Raw genomic sequence first — 17,335 nt, forward strand, 5'->3', positions numbered from 1 at the left:
GGGTTTTTTCTCATGAAAACATGAAAACAAACTGGCATTTAAAGGGTTAAAGATCTGAAAGTATTAATGAAGATGTGGTCGTTTAGATCAGGATTAAAAGGATATAAAACTCTATTACCGTTTTTTACAGACATTTCTGTCCTCTGAGGACATGAGAGCAACTGTTTTAAAGTGCGACACTAACTACACGTATACTGTGAGACTCAGTGCTCTATTTATAAACTATACATATCATGTTATTGAGGTAAAAGTAGAGGAAGCAGCGACGAGAACTTTCTTATGTCGTAGTTGAATAATGAAAGTGACCATGTGAAGGTAACACTTGCTCTACTGTAGCGTACAGTTAATTAACACCCGGGGGATTCATCACGCGCTGATTGGAAAGCTCGATTACAGATGAAGCTTTTCTCTGCTGCAGTTGTGATGAAGATAAACAGCGAGGCCGCAGAATGAGGAGAATCACGTCATTCCACTTTCTCTCGTCTCCTTTCAGGAACGTTGCATGTAGGAGACGAGATCAGGGAGATCAACAGCATCAGTGTGGCCAACCAGACTGTTGAGCAGCTGCAGAGGATGCTGGTGAGTGTGTGTGTGTGTGTGTGTGTGTGTGTGTGTGTGTGTGAGATGTCACCGTGACGACATTGGTTTGTGGTCGACCGTTGTGAAGCCTTAAGTTTGACATTTTGGCCATCGCCATCTTGGGTTTTTAGAAATGAGACGTTGGAGCCGGAGGAGCGAGGCTCGCTAGGTTACCAGCTAACGCTAGCACGGTTTATCAGTAATTCAAGTTTCCTGTGATATTTATTAAGATGCTAATTTTATAAAACATGCTTAAAACAAAATGTAATGAACAACCGACTCCTTCAAGTGTCTGTTAGTACTACTGTACGCTGAACAAGACACTTTTAGGTGACGGAAATGTAACAAATTTCTGTGAAAGTCGTAAGAAGAAAACACGACAAAACAGAGGTAGCGACCTGTCAATCACAGGTAGCCCCGCCCTAAAGAGACGCTGCTTTATATCTATTTTAAATGTTTCCATCAGTTACTAAATGAACATCATGTTGAAGAAGACTTGAAACTACAGACTGAGACATAAACTCATCAGGAAAATGTTACTGAGGTAATAAATCAAGAGAGAAGAAGAAACATTTTCTCATAGACTTCTATACAACCAGAGGAGTCTCCCCCTGCTGGAGGTTACAGAGAAGTAGAAACATTTTCTCATAGACTTCTATAGAACCAGAGGAGTCGCCGCCTGCTGGAGGTTACAGAGGAGTCTCCTCCTGCTGGATGTTACAGAGGAGTAGAAACATTTTCTCATAGACTTCTATACAACCAGAGGAGTCGCCCCCAGCTGGAGGTTACAGAGAATGCAGGTTTAAGACTCTTTTCACACCTGGAGGTTGCCTCATATGCTGATGACTAAGTGTGTTAGTCCATTAAAACTCACAATGTGTGTGTGTGTGTGTGTGTGTGTGTGTGTGTGTGTGTGTGTGTGTGTGTGTCCTCAGAGGGAGATGCGAGGCAGCATCACCTTCAAAATAGTGCCAAGTTACCGGACCATGGGCTCCCCGTGTGAGGTAACGTAACTTCCTCTTTTTTCTGCTGATGTGAGTTCCTGATGTGGTTACTAACGGCTCGTCTGGTTACTGAGCGTGTGTGTGTAACCTGAATATGTTGCGTGTGTGTGTGTAATGCTGTGTTTTGCTGGGGCTGGGTCAGATATTCAGCACACCAATTTCAAAACCAAGATACCGGAACCCCCCCTCCCCCTCTCACCACCTCTCTGCATACACACTCACACACTACGGGGGTGGACAAAATAACGGAAACACCCTAAAGATTTGCAGATTTATTTAATGCAGCAAAATAAACAGAGCGTTTTAGTTTTCTCTCTTTAAAAATAAAACATGCGACCAGATAAAGATTATTCTACACTAATATTATTAATATAGTATTTGTGTTATTACATTCCAGTGGTGCTGCGTAGGTTTCAGACTCCTGCGATCCAAATATTTCCAATAACTCAAGTGTTTAAAGTCCGTAATAATAATTTGCATGTTTTTATCTAAGGAATAATTCAATACGTGTTTGTTGGCGTTCAGACTTTCAGAAACATTTTCACTGCCGCTTGCTGCTCACAAAGGGAGGCACATACTTGTATTAAGTACCCGCAACATAAATTACATTTATATTAACACAATAACAACAAATCTTTTATTTGTTTACATTTTGACAGACGTGTAAACGGGCTCGTTGTTAAGCTCTCGCCCTCATTTCTCTCCACAAACGCTTTTACACAGAAATCCTGCTTCACACCTACACATATTGCATTCTTGACAATAAAACAAACATTGTGAACGTAATTACTCCAGGGCTATGTGTCAGGTATTTCTGTTATTTTGTCCACCCCCCAGTTTAAACAGCTGTTAACACACACACACACACACACACACAAACAAAGATGCACACTAACACAGGGATGAACATGGACGACACAACTGGAGATGCAGGAGGAGCAGAAACAGCCGCTCGGCGTACACAGACTAAAGAGCAGTACATGAAAAGCTCTGCTGACGTGGACGCTGGAGCTCAAAGGGCTGAAGCAGCAGATCTTTTGGGACAGAGGGGAACGTACTAAAGTAATCTGGCACCTGGCAGAATGTAGAAACCTTGTGTGTGATTAGATAAATGATTTAAAAATGAAATACAAAGACCAGTGCACAGATGATGGTGACAGAAACCACGGCAATCACAAGACACACGAGACGTCCGAATATAACTTCATGAATTACAAACTTCAATTTCTTTTACGATCAAAAGATCGTTTGTCTTTCCCCTTTTTAATTATTAATAAGCTCTTTTTGCTCGTCGTGTATTTTCTGCCTATAATTTAGATTCCAGTTTGTGTTTCTTCAACTCACAACTTTATTTTGGTTTAGTAGCATCGAGGGCAAAATAAAACGTCTCAAATAAAACTGCATCAATAAACCTCGAAGCAACAACATGTTGATGATTCTGTCATCGCCTGACGTCGGTGTGACCAGCGACCACACGGCTGCAGGTCGCTGCTCGTGCATGCGACCACGGTAATTCATTTTTGTGCATTTCTAATTTCACGCATAAAACTAAATTTCAGTCGCATCTCATCTTCTCCATTTATTGTTCAAATAAAAATAGTTATCGTCGTTTATTATGAGATTTATCTGTTAAATCGTTCCATAAAAACATTTATTTCATTCTAATTTCAGCACTTTTGGTTCTCCAGCACACACACACGTTTAGTCTTTGCTGCAACAGGGAAAGTGTGTGTGTGTGTGTGTGTTAGGGATGACCTCATGTCAGAGTGTCTCTGTTAGTACACCGCCCCCCTGTGGTGATGTACGGACATGCAGGCTGGAGAGCAGCTGATGATGATTTCTGGTTGACGCATTTCATTACATCACCGCTGTGGTGCGTCTACAGATTTACTCTCCTCGCCTCCAGACGCTGCCCAGAAGTGTGTGTGTGTGTGTGTGTGTGTGTGTGTGGCCACACAAGTTCATGAATGCTTGTGTGTATATATGTGTGTGTGTGTGGCGCTGCTGACCTGTGTGTCTTATTTCAGAAAGAGTCCCCCACCACCTCCAGGCAGTCCCCTGCCAATGGCCACTCCAGCATTAACAGTTCTATCTTGGTAAGGACCCCCCCCCAAACCCCCACAGACAGACCCACAAACACTCCCCTCCCCTTCCTCGATGCGTCTCATTTGTACGCCGCCGAGGTTCTGGGAGAAAACAAACTTGTTTATTCTCTGAGATTATTATTTAAGTTTTTGTCTCGTGATTTGAACCTCGGAAAGTTAACCTCAGATTATTATTCCCCGCCCCCGGATCTGTAAATATATATTCGTTGACTTACAATCCCCTGACGCGCTGCCGAACATTTGTCCAGTGGACGTGTCCGCGTCTCTCGGCTCGTGTCTGTTTCCTTCTGATTTGTGGCTGTTAGAGTCGCAGCAGGCGGGTCGTAGATCTCCTGACTCATCAGTTTGAGCTAAAGGCCCTTGTGTCCGATATCTCAGTTAACAAATTGGTGTGCCTCGTGAAGCCTGCTGCGTGCCGTGTTGCCTCATTGCCGACACAACACACTCGGCCTCCGATGGTCACAGTGGTGCCGAGGACTCGCTCCATCAGTGCACGACATCAGGTTCTGCAGTTCCTGTTTCTCCACCAGGACACTGTGCTGCTGCTGCTGCAGCTGCTTTGCTTGCTCTGTGCTTGCTTGGTTGCTCCACAGTCAGATGAGAAATACTCTGAACTCTTCTCCACTTTCCTCCCTCTTGACTAAACGTACGGAAGCTCTAAAGGCAAGCGAGAGAAATGTGTTGATGCGTTTTCTCTCCTGACGTAAAAGCTTTTTCCAGGATCATCTTTCTGAGATCCTCGAAGGAACAAAGAGGTGTTCCTCGGATGTTTCTGTGAAAATAGATGTCCTGCTTTTCATCAGACTAAAGATTTGTTGTTGTAATTCTCATTTCGGCCACAAGAGGCTGATGTTCTCAATAATTCCTGATTAATGTTTTCTTCCAGGTGAGTTTTAATTTCTCCATCTTCTCTTATGTAACGTTACTCTCATGTCTTTTAATCGGTGCTAATCTAGCGTTAGCGTTCTTCACCAGATAAAAAACATTTAAGGAACTCAAAAAGATGATCCTGATAAAACCTTTTGGAGTCGCAGGAGAGACGACTGTTTGGATCAGACTTAGAGACAAGCTCTCACTGGCCTCAAGGCTTCCGTATCATTGCAGATGAATGTACATGAATGATTTAAGTTTCTCAAAAGAACATCTGAATTCTTCAGCGTAACAGTTGCATCTCGTATCTTTAACCATGTCTTTCTGTCGTGAACGGTTTCCTTCTGCAGGACCTGCCCTCCACCATCCAGCCGAAGGGTCGCCAGGTGAATAGCTCGCTCACTAGCTGCTTATACAACGCTTGCATCCCTCCCTGTAGACGGTCATAAGTGTGCGTGTCTCTTTTCTGCCTCACAAAACTCATCAGTATAATTTGGATTCATTTACCAGAGAGTTGTGTCACTCTAATGCCAACGTATTAAAGTATACATTCTATCATTCACACCAAAGCAGGCTGCAGCTGTTGAGCTGTGAGCAGACAGAGACGAGCACACAGACTGAGAGTTCATTGATTTGGAGAACGTAATGCTTCCCTTGGAGTGCAAGAGGAAAACAGGAAGATATCAATCAGTCTGAATATCCACACAATGCACCCTCCTGCTCCTTCTCTCCTCGTCTGTGCTCACCAGTCACGCTGCGGTGGTCACTTCTGCACTTCACTATTATTATAACTTAATTATACACTTAACATTTTGCACCATATCTGAAGCAGACTCATGGGAACAAGTGCAAACCAGTAAAAAGAGATCTGGTCCGAAACACCAAACCATGTGATCAGAAGTGACGGGACGTCCACTCACATCCGCTCTGCAAGGACTTTAATTCATCTAAACAGTTAGTTCTGTGGAAGCGCTTGTTTTGTCTGACCATCAGTCCAAAGATATTTCATTTACAATGATTTAAAAACAAAGAAGAGAAGCAGATGTACTCACATTTAGAAGCTGCTTCCAGAGGATGTTTGGCCTTTTTGCTTCATAAATTACAATAGAATTATATATTTGATTGTCAAATAGAATAATATGTTGAATATGAATAAAAGGTTCTGAACACAGCTCTATACCCGGGTATTAGATATATCAGAGTGACCACTGCTGTCAGCCTGGCAGTGTCTTCACTTCCTTCACTTCCTCTGTATGTGTGGTTACTACGGCACAGGCAATGTCGAACCCTGCAGCCCCCCCCCCTCTCCGTCAGATATGACTTCATGTGCAGCTTCAAGCCAACTAAACAATTGTGTCAGCTTAACAACCTGTGTCATCCCACCGTCTTTATGTGTGTGTGACACGTGCAGCTTCAGTGTCACATGTCATTCAAACAGCACATCCTGCCAGCAGAGGGCAGCAGAGTCTCCCCACCTTTACTGACTTATAGTTTACAAGTAAATATTTTAGGGTAAGACTACTTCATGCCTCACCACCATCAACCCCGCCCCGACCTTTCCTCCCCTCCACCGACCTCGGCCACCATACTGCTGTTCAGACTTTGCTTAGTCTTTTTACTGCATGATGTATGTGATGCTTTCAAATCCTAGATTGTATCCAGACCTCCAATCAAGGACAAAATGTCTGTTAAGGTAAGATAGCCTCTCCCATCCCCCTCCAAACCCCCCCCCCCCGCAAAAACACTTCTACACCTTTTGTCCCGACACTTTTACACACTTTTACTGTCGGCAACAAGCGGCTGTGTGACGATATAAAGCCGGATATTAAGTGTTGCTTTCAACTAATGGACACATAAACAATGCCTGTGCCGTAATCACCAGAGTGCTGAGAGGCTCATTAATCTCCCAGCACTGTCTTTGTATCACTGGACAAACCCCCCCCCAGAGTCCACCGCTCATTACTTCAGTTCTACCACGATATGCAGCCCCTCTTATCTACAGCCGCGCTGTCAGAGTCACTGTGTGCGGAGAACTATTCATTAATCACAGAGTCGGAACAAAACTTAAATATTCTGAGAGTAAAAAGTCAGAAGTGAAACTTCGTGTCTGTGACGTTGATCCACCTCAAGTGAAGCGAAGCGAAGTGAAGCGAAGCGAAGTGAAGTGAAGTGAAGCGCTTTCTTGTAAATTTGTGACTTTAATTTCAGAACTTCTGCCGAAGTTTCTCTCAGAATTAAGATTAATTATTATTATTTATTATTAATGTCACGAGGCTTCTTTCACTTGTTTCGTTTTGTCTCCTAAATTTACGACTTTGATTTTGGAATATTCAGCTGAAATAATAATGTTTAAAACGGCTGTAATACTTCCTGTCGTCCCCCCCCCCCCCCCCCCCCCCCCACACTGGCATCACTTCACACACTTTAGTTTGTTGTCATATTGATGTTGTACTTGTTTTGTCTGTGCGTCCTGGGGGAGGGATCCCCCCTCCTCCGTCTCTCTCTCGGAGGTCTCTTACTTTTTTCCCACGTTAATTTAAATTTGGGGGGGAGTTTTTCCTGGTGCGGTGCGCGGACAGAGGGTGGAGGACGGACGGTGGAGGACGGAGGGTGGAGGACTGAGGGTGGAGGACTGAGGATGGAGGGTGGAGGGTAGAGGACTGAGGATGGAGGACTGAGGGTGGAGGACTGAGGATGGAGGGTAGAGGGTGGAGGACTGAGGATGGAGGACTGAGGGTGGAGGACTGAGGGTGGAGGACTGAGGATGGAGGGTAGAGGGTGGAGGACTGAGGGTGGAGGACTGAGGATGGAGGACTGAGGATGGAGGGTGGAGGACTGAGGATGGAGGGCGGAGGGTAGAGGGTGGAGGACTGAGGATGGAGGACTGAGGGTGGAGGACTGAGGATGGAGGACTGAGGATGGAGGGTGGAGGACTGAGGATGGAGGACTGAGGGTGGAGGACTGAGGATGGAGGGTGGAGGGTAGAGGGTGGAGGACTGAGGATGGAGGGTGGAGGACTGAGGATGGAGGACTGAGGGTGGAGGACTGAGGGTGGAGGGTGTCGTATGCTGTAAACATTGTGAAGTAATTTGTGATATTAGGCTGTATATATAAAATGTGAGTGCCTCCTTCACCCGACCCCTCCCTCGGTGAGCTCGCTCATCTAACATCTGCACTCCCCCCCCCCCCCCCCCCCCCACAGATCTACGTCAGGGCTCAGTTTGAATATGACCCGTCCAAAGACGAACTCATCCCCTGCAAGGAGGCCGGCATCCGCTTCCAGGTGGGCGACATCATCCAGATCATCTCCAAGGACGACCACAACTGGTGGCAAGGAAAACTGGAGAACACAAAAAACGCCACGGCAGGACTCATCCCGTCGCCCGAGCTGCAGGAGTGGTGAGAGGGAAACACACACACACACACACACACACACACACACACACACACACATACACACACTCATAAAGACAGTTAGAAATAAATACAAAGTTTTAAGTGGATAATAAATAGTTGACTCTGTGACAGCAGGGTTCCTGTGTGTCAAAATAAGATCTTAATTGGTATTAAAATGTTGTAAAGTTGTAAAGATGCTAAGACCTTGTAAATATTTATATATCACAATAATTGCTAACGTCCATTTTTATCTGGAGATCCGGATTTATTTTGCATAAAATTTGAATTTAATTTGAAAGGCAATAAAAAGTCTCTAAATGTCTTAAACTCTAATTGGCCTTAATCTGTAGGGATCCTGAATACACACACACACACACACACACACACACACACACACACACACACAGTATAGAATAATATTCTGTCAATCTATAATCTAAATCTGAATCAGTTTGGAAAGAAAATTGTAATCTGTGTCTAATTTAAGAGAAACTATTCCTCCACATCTGACTCTGTGTGTGTGTGTGTGTGTGTGTGTGTGTGTGTGTGTGTGTGTGTGTGTGTGTGTGTGTGTGTGTGTGTTTACGGTAGGCGAGTGGCGTGTATAGCTATGGAGAAGACCAAGCAGGAGCAGCAGGCCAGCTGCACCTGGTTTGGCAAGAAGAAGAAGCAGTACAAAGACAAGTATCTGGCAAAGCACAACGCAGGTACGCCGTGCACTCACACACACGTTCATAGTCACATGCATGTGCACACAACACCACATGCTGCAGACATTTCAGTGCACGTGAGCGTGTGTGTGTGTGTAGGTGGAGCTTGTATGTAACAGGATCTCGGAGCTTCTTCTCCCGTCGCAGGAAGCAGGAAGCAGGAAGCAGGAAGCTGCCAGTGTAGCAGAAATCTTATATGAGCACACCGACGATTTAGGGAAATGTGGGCAGCTCACTGAAACAGACACCAGGCTCCAGCAAATCTCTGCATTTTCAAGGATAGTTTTATACAACATGGGGGGGGGGGGCAGCGTGAGACTGTAGTGCTGAGGCAGGGGGAGGTGGGGGGGAAGGTTTTTGTTGGCTGGTAGTTTTAGAAGTTTTCCAATAAAGCTTTGAACGTCTGACGCCACCACCCTATACAGATAAAGAATGTAATAATGAGTTAATACAGGTGCATTCCCCCCCGCTGCGACCTGTGGAAGTTATGTTCTCAAAGGATAAACGCATCTTTTACTTTCAGCACAATCATAATATTAGTGTAGCTCTTTATCTGCAACTGTGTGTGTGTGTGTGTGTGTGTGTGAGATAAGCATGTTTCGACACCTTGGCTGACACTTAAAGGTTAAAGCTTTAGTATTGAACAGCATGCAACATGATAGTTATGGAGTCATGAGATCCAGAGTCATTCATTGGCCTCTTACCGTCACCACGGGGACTTGATCTAAGTATATAATCCCCGTTATATCATATTATGTCTCAGAAGTTGTTGTGTTGATACATTTCTTGAGAATTGATCAAAACATCCGACATTAATGAGCTCCACTGTATTCGTGTGTGATGTTCGTCACTGCAGTGAGAACACTGTTTAAACTTGAGCTCACTGTTTACAAGGAGCTGCTGTGAGTCCCAGACTCGTCACACTTTACAGTCACACACTACAGACTGATTGTTCTACGGTGTTCCTCGAGCTCTTGGTGTCTTAAACACACAAGAGGCTCAGCGTTCCACTCGCACTGAACGTCTACAAGTACCAGACTGCTTAGAGACTCCAGCATGCAGAGATATTCAAATACACCATTTCTGCAGAACAGGCAGAAATAACTCGTTTGTACTGCATGCAAAAGAACTGCATGATGTTGGCCCCAAACTGCATTATGGGTCCAAACTGCTGCATTATGGGTCTAAACTGCTGCATTATGGGTCCAAACTACTGCATTATGGGTCCAAACTGCTGCATTATGGGTCCAAACTGCTGCATTATGGGTCCAAACTGCTGCATTATGGGTCCAAACTGCTGCATTATGGGTCCAAACTGCTGCATTATGGGTCCAAACTGCTGCATTATGGGTCAGCATTCTGTTTCCCTCTCTGGAGAAAATATAGCTGCAGAAACCCGGGATTTTTAAAATGTTTTTATTTGTGTGATCTTCTCCAAACCTCATCGATGAGTTATTAGTATTGTATTTTTAATTAATTAATAATATTATATTTATTTATTATTATTTGTATATATAATTTTTTTAATTATTATTTTTATATATATATATTATTTTTAATTATATAATTATTATTTATACATATTATTATTTTTTATTATTTATATATATTTTTTAATTATATAATTATTATTTTTACATATATATATTATTTTAAATTGTATAATTATTATTTATAATTATTTTTTTATTATATAGTTATTATTTTATTATTATTTTTATTAGTTATTATTATTATTTAATTATTATTTAATTTATTATTTTAGTGTTCTTCTTGTGTGCCTAAATAAAAACATGAAATTATAAAAAAATATAATACACAGTTTTTAAACTCCTGGTGTTCCCTGCAAAATGTTGATATATACTGTGTGTATGTATATGTATATGTATATATGTGTATATGTATATGTATTCCCCTGACTCAGACTCTGTGCTGCTGCTGCTGCTGCATGTTATTCCCGTCAGCAGCACATTGTGTATCTCCATGGCGATGTGCAGCTGGTGTATCTTGCTGTTTGTAACATTTTGTAATTCTGCTGTTGTAACTGAACCGTGTTATGACTCCTCCTGTTCATCTCTCTCGCTTTCTCCTACTGAACGGCCTCTCTGCATGTAAGTAACAACCAGTGACAGCCACCAGCTCCTCCTCTTCTTCTTTCTGTTTGTTTTATTATTAACCCCCCCCCCCCTGTAGGTTAAACCAGCTGTCACTGCCAACGTTTCTGTTTTGTTTCTGTTGTCATAAAACAACAGGATGCTGAGACAAAACTGAAAACATGTAGCTTAGTCTGTGTTTCAGATGTCGTGTGCTGTGATGTTCATCCTAACTCCACTTTGGTATTAACCAGCCTGTAGATTGTAACTCTGGAGAGAGCCCAGTGGCTTGTGGGTATTGTATTTCGCTGGTCAGCGCCCTGAGATGAAGGTTTATGTTACGGAGGCTGAGAACACTTTGTACAGTAACGTGCACCACAGACGCCCTGCACCCAGCACTCACTTAAATGACTGCTTTTATAGAAACGTAACCTTTTAAAGTTGGGATGCAAGATAAATGATCTGTGCAAAGACAGTGGAAAGGAACACCTCTTCAGTTACTGCAGTTACTCTGAAGGAAACGTAGTTTGTTCTCGCCTCCACGGTGAACGTAGAATCAAATCTAAACACGAGGAAGTAGCAAAACATGGATTACCAGCTGGTCTGATGAATGTAATCTCCGAGTCAGAAGTTATTTTAAAGGAGGCATCGTCACGTTTTCTTTAGCACGTCTTGTTCCCGCTCCACATCTCTTACTCTGCGTCTCTCTCGCCTCCAGTGTTCGACCAACTAGACCTGGTCACGTATGAAGAGGTCGTGAAGCTTCCTGCTTTCAAGAGGAAAACACTAGTTTTGTTAGGTAAGTTCTGCCACGTGTAGCGGCGCTCAGTACAGACGAGTCTGCCTTCATGTCTGACTGACTGTGTGTGTCTTTGTCAGGGGCCCATGGCGTGGGCAGGAGACACATCAAGAACACACTCATCACCAAACACCCCGACAGATTCGCCTACCCCATCCCACGTAAGTCACATGATCGACGTCCTCCATGTGACCCGCAAGGCTCACTTTTAAAAAGTTGCTCTGATGTACAGAAATGTCCCAAATGACTCAATGTGGTGGAAAATAGTAAAAAGTGTTTGGAAGTCGGGACTCTGGATGTGACTCCAATAGAAAGCAGGAGGTTCTGATGCATGTTCTGGATCCAAAGTAGATTTTAATGGGGACGTTTTTGTCCTTCAGGCTCTGACTGTGTGTTTTGTTACACACTTTATAATAGACTTATTATTTATTAAAGGGAAAGAAACAAATGCTCTGTGTCCCCCCGCAGACACAACCAGACCTCCAAAGAAGGATGAGGAGAACGGGAAGAACTACTTCTTTGTCTCCCACGACCAGATGATGCAGGACATCAGCAACAACGAGTACCTGGAGTACGGCAGCCACGAGGACGCCATGTACGGGACGCGGCTGGAGACCATCCGCAAGATCCACCAACTGGGACACATAGCTATACTGGACGTTGAACCTCAGGTGTGTGTGTGTGTGTGTGTGTGTGTGTGTGTGTGTGTGTGTGTGTGTGTGTGTGTGTGTGACTGCGACTTTGCATGCATGCGTATATGAGGACATTCTGACGTCTAACACCTGTTCTCCATCAGGCTCTGAAGGTCCTGCGGACAGCAGAGTTTGCTCCTTACGTCGTCTTTATTGCTGCACCAACGATCACGCCAGGCATCAATGAGGTATGAATTAACACACACACACACACACACACAAAAAGATGAGACATGTAAAAGGCTGGGACCAAAACTAAACAGATGTATCTACTAACAAGTATTATTCTCATCTTCTTCCTCTTGACGTCTCAGCTGTAAAATGATTAAGCTTTTTAAAGGGAACAACTAACAGTAGAGAAGCCAGACCTCTAACACAGCCTCCTCCTTTAAACTAAACTAAATGTTCAAATAATGTAATTACTTGTAAATAAATAAAACCTGAAAAGTCAAATAACATACATGTGTAAGTGGCGTGCATCGGTGGCGTGCATCGGTGGCGTGCATTTTTAAAGGTTTTGTTCGACCCACGAAACAAAAACACAAAATATTCAGTGTACTGACAAACATCAGCAGTTTGGTGTTTTAGAAACTCTTAATATATTAACTTAATGATTATCAAAGTAACTTTTCTGTGTATCATTAACCTTCACCTCATTTTACATGTTGAAGTTATTCCATACGTCACCTGTGATTTAGTTGTTTATGCCTCGCTGACAGATGTTGCTTCAGTTATTCACATGTTTGAATCTGCAGAGTGTGAAGCAGCTTCTTCTGCTCGTGTTTGTCTCTCACTCTGCACTCCTTCATTGCTGCATGCTGCATGCGTTTGTTTCTTTGGCGCTCCTCTCAGATACCCAGGTGGTGTCGATCGCTGCCAGTAAGTAAAGCCTGACTGTGTGTGCGTGCGTGTGTGTAATTATTTTTATTTTTTAGATTTGTTTTTATTCACATTTCATATTTAAAAAGTCAGAAGTTTCATATTAATCATCAATAAATTACTTCATTTACCGTTGATTGACTAATTAATTAATTGTTTGCTAGCAAGTAAACATGTAAACAATGCTGAATTTAAAATACTTAAGGACACAGGAAGTAACACTGAATGTGAACAAACAGAACCTTTATCTGCTTTAACAGCGGAGCCAGATAATCACACAGTCGAGCTTTCTTAAGTGTTTCCCAAAGTGCTGGATTGAAGATCAAGATTTCATCTGGTTTTTCTCACAATTGTCTCCTCTTGAGTTCAATCCCACAGAATGTAGGGCAGTCCTCCATCACTCTCTCTCTTCCTCGGTGGCTCACCCCCTCTTCTCCTCCTCCTTCTCCTCCAGGACGAGTCTCTCCAGCGGCTGCAGAAGGAGTCGGAGATCCTGCAGAAGACCTACGCTCACTACTTCGACCAAACCATCATCAACAACGAGATCGATGAGACCATCAGGCACCTGGAGGAGGCCATCGATCTGGTGTGCACCACCAGCCAGTGGGTGCCCGTGTCCTGGGTCTACTGACCACCTGCTCCCCTCCCAGCAGCGACACCTCAGCCAAACTCCCATCATTCCCTCTACAAAAATAGGAATACATAAAAAAAAAACTATTAGCAAAAACTGAGGGGAAACTTCTCTCTACACTGCACTTGATTGAGAAACAAAACCTTCAGCGTACTGTGAAAGCCACCACAGCATTCAACCTCCTGAGCGCTGCACAAACTACCTGCGGCGGTTAATTATCGGACTCTTGCCCTGGCAGACGACCTAGTCATAGTGTTGTATAAAAACAGAGTTTAAACAAAAGTGAATATTGTCATGTCTGTAATAGCTAGGAGGCAACATTTCTGTAGATGTTTGTTTTAAAGAGACAGTACTGTGTCCCGTCCTCCCATCACATTGTAGTCCTGTTGGGTGTTGTAGTACTAAACCATCTGTACAAAGACTGCCAGTGGGTATTCTGTCTATCAGCAGACTGAAGTAAAAGCACACAAACACACTGCAATGTCTTCTCATCTGTAGATCACCGACCCGCATTATTTATTCTTTCTAGTTCTTTTCTAAGCTGTAACTCTGGGTTACATCCTCTCATGGTCCTATTGTTAGCCCGGCCTCGGTACAGTACCATTATCACACACACGTGCACCTTTCTACCTACCTACCAGGTACTGTCTCTTCTAAATAAATCCATTAATGTTTTAGAGATTTGAATGAGGTTATCATGCATGTGGACATTTGCAAGCTTCCATGCTGTCAGTCAGTCAGTGTTCCCAGTGTCCTTCTGTAAACCTCCAAGAAAGAAAAGACAAATATATATATATATATATATATATATTATATATATATATATATATATATATATATATAAATATATATATATTTATATATATATATATAATATATATATATATATATATATATATATATATATATATATATATATATATATATATATTATATATATATATATATATATATATATATATATATATATAATATATATATATATTATATATATATATATAATATATATATATATTTATATATATATATATATATATATATAAAACAAAAAAACATTCCAGCTGTTTGGAAGACTGAACTCAGCCAAGGGAAGCAAAAAGGGGGCAAGAAAAAACTAACAGCGATGGATCCGCTGACTTGACACCTATGCACATCCCTTGCATTTCGGGTGACATTTCTAAACCACAGATTTATAAAAAAAAAAATTACAATAAATGATCGACCATGTAGTGAGATGTGTTTGTAAAAAAAAAATCTAATAAAAGTCTTGATTTTTCTCTTTTGATTTATCATACACAAAAAAAAGGAAGAATTTCACCTTTTTCCTCATTTTCCATTTCAGAAATGTGATGTCCAAGATTATTAATGTTTCAATCAAGACGAGAGATGAAATGCTGATTTTTGTTCTGTAACTGTCTGCAAAGGAAGTGTACACTAAACATTCTGCGAGGGAAGAGGAGGCTGCGTGTGCATCTGATTAACATGTATATGAATGTGACAGACTGCCATACAAACTGCCCCTGGTGTAAATGACTCTGCAATGATAAAAGTTATTCAGTATGAACAATTTTTTTAATATATTTCCTTTCATGTGTTGGAAAAGTGAACCTTGGAGTGGCTCTTCTTTTTTGCTTTTCAGAAACATGACGCGAACAATATCTCTGTCCTAAAATCCAGACTGAGCAGCAGCATGTAGCACGAAGCGATGATGAGTCGACATAACTGCTATAAATAAGTTGATTATCAACTGTTAGCACAATGCAAAACACATCAGAATCATTAAGATGAAACAGTGACACACTATTGGGCAATAAAGTGATGTATATTAATGTTAATTCAATTGCATTATCCATAAATTAATTATTTATTTTCCACAAGAGTATTTTTGTCCCATTGTAAACTATCTTTAATGAATAAGCAGCTAAATTAGGGCTATTCATATATATGTATATGTATAATATTGATTCATCTTCTCTACTAAAGATTTGGACTATAATACATAAGAATATAACACATTTTTAAATGCCCATTTCAGTTTGTCATATTATGTATGTCAGAAAAAGTAATAGTATGTCAATTAGATAATGTATGTGATTGGAGAGTAACGGTATTGGTTGAATATCTTCTTGTAGAAAGTCGGCGAAAGTGACGGCTAATAAATTGATTAAGTCATGGAATAATATTTAGAATTTCACAACATAGGAGGTCACTCTGTCCATCCAACTACTGTCTTATATTCAACAGTTTTCCACTCATTAGTGTTCCTCCAAATTACTAAAGTCTTTGGAGAATGCAGGCATCGATCCCGCTACCTCTCACATGCTAAGCGAGCACTCTACCATTTGAGCTAATTCCCCTTCAAAGACATGTCTTGTAGCCGACTCGTTTCCTCCAATTCCCCTCTATGCCATGCTTTTCCAAACTTTCCAGCATACGTAAACACTGTGGAAGGTGACCTGGCTCGGGCGTTTACTGCACTTTCAGGAGACAGCAGACGAGGTGGCCGAGTGGTTAAGGCGATGGACTGCTAATCCATTGTGCTCTGCACGCGTGGGTTCGAATCCCATCCTCGTCGTAGACCGGTATCTTTAAGTATGCCATGTCAACAGAAAAACTGGATCTACCAAAAGAACTCTCTTCCAAACAATGAAATCTGTTTCTCCAACAGAAGTCCTCTCGTTCTCATTCAGGCACTGAGACGAAACCAATGACTTCTTCAAGTCTTCACAATTACACTTTGATGGTTCCAAAGCAGTCCAAAAAGGGTAGGGAAAGAAAGACAGCTGCTCGCACAAGATGCTATCTGATCCGTGACAGTCTGTTATTGCAGGAAATAAACATGCCCTCAGGCAGAGATAGCTTTTATACCCTTTCAACCAAAGAGTGATGTAAGTAGGCCTCCAAAATCAAATGGCTTCATTTCAGGCAGTGATTTGACTTGATGCAGAGGAGGTCAACGACTGTCTTATATTCAACAGTTTTCCACTCATTAGTGTTCCTCCAAATTACTAAAGTCTTTGGAGAATGCGGGCATCGATCCCGCTACCTCTCACATGCTAAGCGAGCACTATACCATTTGAACTAATTCCCCTTCAAAGACATGTCTAGTAGCCGACTCGTTTCCTCCAATTCCCCTCTATGCCATGCTTTTCCAAACTTTCCAGCATACGTAAACACTGTGGAAGGTGACCTGGCTCGGGCGTTTACTGCACTTTCAGGAGACAGCAGACGAGGTGGCCGAGTGGTTAAGGCGATGGACTGCTAATCCATTGTGCTCTGCACGCGTGGGTTCGAATCCCATCCTCGTCGTAGACCGGTATCCTTTAAGTATGCCATGTCAACAGAAAAACTGGATCTACCAAAAGAACTCTCTTCCAAACAATGAAATCTGTTTCTCCAACAGAAGTCCTCTCGTTCTCATTCAGGCACTGAGACGAAACCAATGACTTCTTCAAGTCTTCACAATTACACTTTGATGGTTCCAATAGCAGTCCAAAAAGGGTAGGGAAAGAAAGACAGCTGCTCGCACAAGATGCTATCTGATCCGTGACAGTCTGTTATTGCAGGAAATAAACAT

At 42.2% G+C, this 17,335-nt stretch overlaps 1 protein-coding gene and 2 non-coding genes across 9 annotated transcripts in view; all 3 read left to right on the top strand.

The window, feature by feature from the left end:
* Positions 1 to 14,234, top strand: part of LOC115022200 (peripheral plasma membrane protein CASK-like) — an 18,604-nt gene extending 4,370 nt beyond the window's left edge. For 2 of the 7 annotated variants that reach the window (XM_029453131.1, XM_029453137.1), the window contains exons 4-15: positions 494 to 579; positions 1,515 to 1,583; positions 3,611 to 3,679; positions 4,909 to 4,944; positions 6,210 to 6,251; positions 7,761 to 7,957; positions 8,546 to 8,661; positions 11,476 to 11,556; positions 11,637 to 11,717; positions 12,025 to 12,227; positions 12,353 to 12,436; positions 13,582 to 14,234. In XM_029453131.1, the coding sequence (XP_029308991.1) occupies positions 494 to 579; positions 1,515 to 1,583; positions 3,611 to 3,679; positions 4,909 to 4,944; positions 6,210 to 6,251; positions 7,761 to 7,957; positions 8,546 to 8,661; positions 11,476 to 11,556; positions 11,637 to 11,717; positions 12,025 to 12,227; positions 12,353 to 12,436; positions 13,582 to 13,758 (1,241 nt within the window). In that variant the 3' untranslated portion in view covers positions 13,759 to 14,234. The remainder of the gene's footprint in view (positions 1 to 493; positions 580 to 1,514; positions 1,584 to 3,610; positions 3,680 to 4,908; positions 4,945 to 6,209; positions 6,252 to 7,760; positions 7,958 to 8,545; positions 8,662 to 11,475; positions 11,557 to 11,636; positions 11,718 to 12,024; positions 12,228 to 12,352; positions 12,437 to 13,581) is intronic. The other 5 variants (XM_029453132.1, XM_029453134.1, XM_029453133.1 and 2 more) reach the window with 5 other exon arrangements.
* Positions 14,235 to 16,251: 2,017 nt separating this feature from the next.
* trnas-gcu (transfer RNA serine (anticodon GCU)) lies at positions 16,252 to 16,333 on the top strand. The gene has a single exon. It is a non-coding gene; the product is annotated as a tRNA-Ser (tRNA).
* A 652-nt stretch (positions 16,334 to 16,985) lies between these two features.
* Positions 16,986 to 17,067, top strand: trnas-gcu (transfer RNA serine (anticodon GCU)). Its single transcript has one exon. It is a non-coding gene; the product is annotated as a tRNA-Ser (tRNA).
* The last annotated feature ends 268 nt before the right edge of the window (positions 17,068 to 17,335 follow it).

The sequence above is a fragment of the Cottoperca gobio genome, chromosome 17 (genome assembly GCF_900634415.1).
Source record: "Cottoperca gobio chromosome 17, fCotGob3.1, whole genome shotgun sequence".
Taxonomy (NCBI): Eukaryota; Metazoa; Chordata; class Actinopteri; order Perciformes; family Bovichtidae; genus Cottoperca; species Cottoperca gobio.